The 7719-nt window shown below is 42.1% G+C and overlaps 1 protein-coding gene across 1 annotated transcript in view; it reads left to right on the forward strand.

Moving 5' to 3' along the window:
* Positions 1-7027, forward strand: part of LOC115096570 (RNA-binding protein 14-like) — a 68340-nt gene extending 61313 nt beyond the window's left edge. The window contains exons 2-3 of the mRNA XM_029611357.1: positions 1221-2283; positions 5777-7027. Of these exons, the coding sequence (XP_029467217.1) occupies positions 1221-2283; positions 5777-5981 (1268 nt within the window). The 3' untranslated portion in view covers positions 5982-7027. The remainder of the gene's footprint in view (positions 1-1220; positions 2284-5776) is intronic.
* Positions 7028-7719: the final 692 nt, after the last annotated feature.

Raw genomic sequence — 7719 nt, forward strand, 5'->3', positions numbered from 1 at the left:
ACACAGATATTTGTATTGATAAGCAAACATTTTTATTTGGAAAAATGTAATCCTTCACTATTCATGCACAAAGAATTGAAGGGTTTCTCCTATTTTGTATCTGTGGGAAACTTATGGCTCTAAATATGCAAAATGTCCTAGACGTTTATCTGCAATTTCCCTCACCTAAAGAAGCTTGCATTTTTCTTGGTCTATGTATGTTAATGGAATGGCGCTACTTCCTGGCATCTATTTATAGTGTCATTGCAGTCTATATCGTTTAAAGAACTAGTGTTTCTAAAATATAATTCTTACTTCTTGTTACATGGTCAGAGTGTTAGACAACTCTGGACGAAGTGTACATTTTTTTACACAGTTACTGTTAAGTTATTCTACATCCGGCTAACCCCAGTTGACTTCTTGTTTCTCAAGCTGAAGACAATGAAGGAAATGCTATCTAGAATTGAGCATTTGATTTTCCAGCAGAGGGCAGTGGTGTTGGACACTGTAAATTTGTGATCGCCATTAACAGCGAAGGATTAAAGAGAAAATTAGTCTTTAAAGATAAAACCATATTGTAAGAGAGAGGGCATATTGTAAAGAGATGCATGTTGTGGAGGGAGGGTGGCGGGTGTGTATTTTCTTTTTTAATGGCAAGTCATGATTAGCTCTCTTGTAAATGTCTGTAAATAACCTTTTTTTTCTTAATTCTTTCACCATCAGCCCTTTTCCCCACATCCTTGATATAGCAGTGCAGATTAGCAGCAAATTCCATATAAGTGGGGGGGGAAGGGGGTTTTCCCCTTCCCTCCACATCTCATTTTTATACCAGTATACTGTAGCTGTTTATATAGATGGCTAAAGTTCCTCTGGTTAGGTTAGTATGTGGGGGTTGTATTGGTTTTAGGTTAATGTCCTGGATGTTCATGATCTTTAGTGTTTGTATGGGCACTTTTTAAAACTGCTTTTAGCTTGGATATTTTCAAACTAATATATTTGATTAGAAAAGCACTTCTGGCATGTAATGAAGAGGGAAATGCTATTAGGGGGAGTGCAATAATTAGCACTTGGTGACAAATTGAGATTTTTAGTCTTTTCAGTTGTATAAATTTTATATTGGCCACTACAATGTAAGTGATATTTGATAGAAAGTTATGTAGCCCACTTAAAGTAAATGTCTTAGGTCCTGTAATAAAATTTTTTTCTGTTAACTGATAACACTCTGTCTACTACTTTATTAGACTATGCGTTCGTTCATATGGAGAGAGAAGCAGATGCAAAAGAGGCCATTGAACAACTGAATGGAAAAGAACTGAAAGGGAAGAGAATTAATGTTGAGATGTCTACTAAAGTTCAGAAAAGGGGGCAGGGTACAAATGGGGCATCAGGACAACAGGGTGACAAGACCCGGAGAGCTAACGATTATCGGGAGATCCAACAGTCTGCCGGCGACTATGACCAACGCAGAGTTGATGAGTCTTATGCTGCTCTATATGCTATGGCCTCTCCCTATGATCAGCGCCGTCTCCCTGATTCAAACAGATATGATGCTTATGACAGGCAAAGACCACCTTCTCCTGTGTATTATGGAAGAGACCGAAGCCCAATGCGTCGATCCCCCACAAGAGCTGGCTTTTCTGCACTGCCATCTGCTGCCATGATGGCAGCCACTTATAGATCCCAAGCTTCTCCGTTAGCAGGACAGTACAGATCCCAGGCCTCTGCTCCAGTGGCAGCTGCTTACGGCATGCAGGCAGCTGCTTACGGAGGACAGGCTTCTAACTTGGCCGCTGCTTATGGAGCACAGGCAGCTGCTTATGGGGAGCAAGCCTCTGCAGCTCTGGCATCCGCTTATGGCGCACAGGCCTCAGCTGCCCTGGCAAGTGCTTATGGCACCCAGGCCGCCTCCACATTGGCATCTGCTTACGGAAACCAAGCTTCCACATTTGCGTCTGCATATGGGGCCCAGGCAGGTGCTTTCGGGAACCAAGCTTCTGCTCTGGCAAGTGCTTATGGTGCACAAGCCTCCGCTCTGACAGGCACTTATGGAACTCAGGCTTCGGGTGCAGTGGGGACTCCATATGCATCACAAGCTTCAGCTTACAGGCAAGCCACAGCTCCATTAACAACCTCTTACGACACAACACAGCTCGGACAACAAGCTGCTGCGTATTCAATGATGCAACAGGCAGCCGCTGCTGCTGCTGCCGCCGCTGATGGTCAATATGAGAGGACCCGTCTGTCTCCTCCCCAAGCCAGTGGTCTTGATGATGCTTATAAAGTCTCTGCAGATTTAATGAAAAGGTACGTAATGTTTTGTTTCGGCAGCACAATGTTCTCCAGGGTCAACCTAAGAAAAGCTTATCGATGTTTTCAGTTATAAATTGCTAGAGGGCAGACAGTAAAGCAATCTGCAGAATCTCCACATTCCCAAAAGCATTTATGGGTCTAGATACTAATATGCATTTGTGTTAATGCCCATGTTAGCTAACACTGGTCGATTAACGTGTTTGTTCTATGTAATGCATGATAAACACATTCTTTGCATGTGCATTAGCATTACTGTTGGGGAACTGATGGTAATGTGAATGTATATGAAAATGAGGATATAAAGTGATTATGCTATCCCTATTAGGTAGTAACACTGGATGTACTATCCAGCATAAATACATGAAAGTGTTAATGCAGCCTTCCTAACTGAGGACCTCTGGAGGCATCGGTAAGAGTGCCATGTTAGGAGGATTAGTTCAAGATTGGGTTTCCAGATCCTCTTTTTCCCTGGGATGTAAAAGAAGCCTTGTTGGGGAGAGAGGTGGAGGTAGAGGATGCCATACCTCCACTACCTTACTTCTACTGGCAACCTTGCTCTCTCCCCCCCCCCCCCCCCCCCCAGTATGTTTAATTCAAAGTATGGCATGATCACCTAGCCAGCAGGAGGGAGGCCAGTGTTCTCCCATTTAAAAAAAAAAATAAATAAATTCAGGCACATGGAGGTGGGTGAGTCTGCCAGTTGTGGTAGGGAGAGAAATTGCACTCCTACAAGTCATCTTTTTGAATTAAGGATCTTGATCACTGTTCCCTCTAAGAAGTGCACACAGCAATACACAGTGCACACAAGAAATCCAGGTATTCACATTATTCTGGCTTGGGTACAAATTTCAACCCAGCTTATAGAAAGTTACACACAAGAAAATTGTGCAAATAGCCTTTCAAAAGTTAGAGCGAACATTGCTGATGCTCTGTGACTGGGGAGGATGGTCAGAGAGCCCCCATATTGGCGATTCCCCTACTCTGCTTTGTGCTGAATATCCTGCAGCCCAGGTTAATTGACCACGGTTTATAGCACTGGTTAACTCAGGCTGCAGGGTACAATTGGGCATGATATTAAAGTAGCTACATTCAGTTTAACCCATTTTTAGCGCCACTGCATTCTGCGTCACATTTGTTCTAGTCATATGTAGTAGAAGCAACAGAAAATGCGGGTTGATGCGTAGACTTAATGCGTGTTAACTTTTCATCCTTCACATTTTCTTCTCCCACCTTTTGGAATTTGCAAAGTTGTGACACTATCATCTGGGTCTTGTATCTAAGGAAGGAAATGACCACCCCACTTCACTTCTGAAGAGCTCTCTTAACCCAGTGGTTCTCAACCTTTCATAACTATTGTACTCCTTTCATTTGAGATGTCTTGTGAACTCCCTGATTCCCAAAAATTCAAAGCTTATTGTAAATTCTGTACATCTGATATTTCTCTACCTTGATTTGTAAGAGGTTTCCCCCCTTGGATTCTTCTCTGCTGTGATCTTGTCTATCTTTTCTTTTTTCCTTTTTCTTCCCCTCTCATCTGCTTGTCATATCATTTTTTTTTTTTTTTTTTATCCCACTTCTTTGCTTTGCCTCTATCCTGCTTTTTCCTCCCATTTTTCACCCTTTGTACACACATCCTGCCTATTAGTCTTTTGCCTCCCTCAGTTAATCTTCTTACCACCAATCAAACTTCCACATCCCTTCTTTTGAGATCTCTCTTATGGCAACTGTTGTGCAGCAACAGAACATAAGCTCGGGAGAAGCAGTGGGCCACAGGACTGAAGCAGAGACAACATTCACTGTGGGGACAGTGAAAATCTGTGCTTTCTGTTTTTACAGCTTCTATCTCTTCCTCCTGCTGTATGGGCTTCATTTCTCGTCATGAAGCCTGTGATAGGGAGCCAGTTGTGGAGACGGGTACAGAGCACTTTCACTGTCCCTGCAGTGCCTGCTATCTCTGCTTTAGTTCTGCAACCAGCCGACACGCTTCCTCCCCAGTGCTTGTTTTGGCAACCTCAGGCTGCTTTCTGTGCAGCAGCAGTAATGTCACATCTTCTTCATTTTACTTCTCTAACTCGGAACACTGCAGCTGATAGGAAACCCATGATCTTTTGCTTGAGGTTATCACTTTGTGCAGCAGGGACAAACGGTTGCTTTCCAAAGTTTAGGCTCCTGACTTTTTTGTGTGGTGGTGGTCTGGCATGTTACCTCACAGGCTTCCAAATACTCCTGGTTGAGAACCACTGTTTTAACCTGTTCAGTGGGTTTTGAACTCATGCCATTTAACTTTCTACATCTTCGGATGCACAACACTGTCAGTTTAATGTAGCCATTTACCCTAGATGCCAATGTGTATAAAAGCAGATTAATGCAGTTGTCTTCAGGAAGATGACATGTTTCCTGCATGTCACCTTCTCTTCCTGCTTCCCAGATTGAATGTTTCCTTTTGCACTTTTGGTTCATACTATGAGTAGTCAGGGGCAGTTGGTCAGACTGAGTCGGCTAGATGGTCCTTATCAGCCAACATCTACAAAGTTATATGCTACTATGTTTAAGAATAGAAGGGTGTGGAGGGCAGAAAATCTTTATATCACATGCTCATGAAGGCAAATTAAGCATGCTACATTCCTGGGGTAGCAAAAGCACCTGCATGCTGAACACCAGTAGCAGTAAATCCTACGCAGTGACATGTTAGTCAACCCCCAAGGTGAAAAGGAGGGCATGTGCACTGTAAACTACTCAGACTATATTTCCTATGGCAATTTGTGTTCGTCTGAGGAAATGGTTTTAAAGGACCCATGCTCTCATGTGTTGTGTACTTCAGTAGAAGATTAGAGCGGGGGAGGGTCATTCAGGTTCTAAACTAGAAGTGCTGAGCTAATTTGTCTACTTGCCTTCTCTGTACAGTTGGGTCATGGACCATTTATATCAGCTGTAGTGCTTACAACGAAAAAGCAAATTCATATGAAAGCAGCGGCCACATTCTGTACATCTTGAAGCATGCAGCTGGAAAATATCTGCTGTAGTCCTTCATTTTATATAGTGCATGAGGAACTTTAGGCTCTTCGAAATATCTTGTTGCTTCAGGCAAATTGCATGAGCAACAGAAATATGTTAACATCAGTTCAGGTGCCCTGCGACAGAACCCAGATTGATAGTGCGATACCTGGCAATAACTGAATACATCAGCTGAAATGATGTTAGAGATTCTATCTGATCTCATTCCCATTTGAAATACTTTCAGCATCATAAAGGAATGTTTTTTGGGTGTACAGTTTTATACTTCTGAAAACCATTTCCCAATAAACGTAACTTCAGCCATATCAAACCTTTATTATTAAAGATACATTTTTGTGTAAAGGATGACATTTCTTTTTATGTAAACTGGCATGACATTCTGTAGTGGTGAAAGATTCTACTGCCTGTGATACTGTTTTTGTGTTTTGGGGGGGGGGTTGTATTCATCCAATATTCCTTTTGTCTTGACCAGGTTTGGTACTGATCGCCGTTATACTGACATGTCTGATTACCGCCGTTTAAGTGACGCGCAGGCCGCATATCGCCGTTTGTCGCCCGACTCCCAGGATTACCGCCGCCCTGCAGATCCACATGCAGATTATGCTCGTTATGCGGCCTCATGCAATGATTACTTCCGTGCTGCACAGATGCAATCCACATACCAGCGCCGCATTTAGGGGCTATGCCCCGGCCCCAACCAGGAGCTGGTTTTCAGATGGCCATAAAATGTAATTAATGCGTGTGTTCACGCTACTGGACTAACTGTTTTCTCGAGCAGAAAATCAAGCCACAATTTTGCTGATCACACTTTTTTTTTCCTGACCTCCTCCTGCCTTTTCTATCTGCACATAAAATTTGGCAATGTTAAAATGTTATGGTGCAGGATCTTGCTTTTAAAGGCAGTGATGGTTTTGGTTTTTTGCGTTGTGATATCTATGGTCATCATGGGGCAAGAACAGAGTAACGAAAATATTTTTAAACCTTTCTTGTGGGTTTACCTTTTGTTTTTAAACTTGAGTTTTGGTTTTTTTTGTTCCCACCCTCCTATAACCCCCAGCTTTGAGCATGTAGTCTGTGTGGAAGCTAGTATTCAATTTTTGCAAGCTTTTTGTGGGATATTTTAATTTTAAGTATTCCAGATTTCAGGAACTCTTTGTTCCCATGCCAATATTTTGCCTAGTTGATAGGTGCTAAATCAGTGTGGTCTTTTGGCCCCAGTAGCTTTTTCAATACCAAATCTCCTGTCTCCATTTTTGATTTGCACATTTCATTACCAAGATCCCCTCCCATTTTCACTAGTGTGTAATGCAAAATAGAGAACCAAGTTTTGGTTCTTTAAGAGGGGCGTCAAGTTTTGTTGTAGCCCTTGGAAAATGCAACTTTGTTCTTGAAGATTTGGTAAAAGTTTAGTTTCCAAGTCTTTGGACTTGAGCTTTATTCACTGTCTTCTTCCTGTCTCAACATTCAGGGTGGGGTCAGCTACCAGGTTAACATTTTGAAATTAATTACAAGTGCAGTGCAACAACTTAAAATGACTATTGTGCAGTGTTGACTTTTCACCCAGTGCGATCTACAATTATAAAGATATTTTGTGTAACCTGAATCCCCCTCCCCTTTCCTCCAGCATTGTTCATTTGACAATAGATGTGATGTTAGTATGCCATACTGAGAATGATTCCTTGGGTTTTGTATTGGCTGTAAATAAAAGTTTGGAATATTTGCATTTTTGTGAATGACTAGATTTTTTTACTCGGTTGAGCTGTTTTGTAAGTAAATGCTTCTGTCAGATGTGCCATGCAACCATTCTCAGCCTTGAGGCAGGTCACAGACACACACAAGCATAATCTAATGAGAATAGAAGCTGTGTAAACACTTGATGACATCTTTTTAAAAAATTCTGCAATGATGGAACCATGGCTAGAGGCTCCATGATTGGTTGAGTAATACTACTATGTTTAGTTTTCTCCATTGACAAGCAAGGCTGAATTAGCCATGCTGTGAGAGTGACATCTGGTGCCAAATGAAGCCGCCTTTGTAAGCTCCCAGAGCTTTTTGCTCTATTGAGCATGTGCAAGAATTCCCACATGGGTGTTGCCTTATGACCCCCTCAGTCTTTTTTTTTTCATGGGAGCATTAACATGGAGTGTACCTAGCTCCATGTTTTTTCTTGTTTGGTAATTAAGTTGCCTTGCTGCCTCAGCAGCCCTTCAACAGCTCTTTTTTCAGTGCTATTTAAAAAATAGCATGTCTGGTACCAAAAGGCCCACTATCAGTGGTTTTAAGGACTGTGTGTGCGATAGGAAAATGTCCATTACATATGGACACGACATCCTCTACCGGTACCTAGGATTGAATTACGACCAAACCATCTGTTAACACTGCTGCACCCACTGCCTGATGGAATATACTAAGATA

Source organism: Rhinatrema bivittatum, chromosome 8, assembly GCF_901001135.1.
Source record: "Rhinatrema bivittatum chromosome 8, aRhiBiv1.1, whole genome shotgun sequence".
NCBI lineage: Eukaryota > Metazoa > Chordata > Amphibia > Gymnophiona > Rhinatrematidae > Rhinatrema > Rhinatrema bivittatum.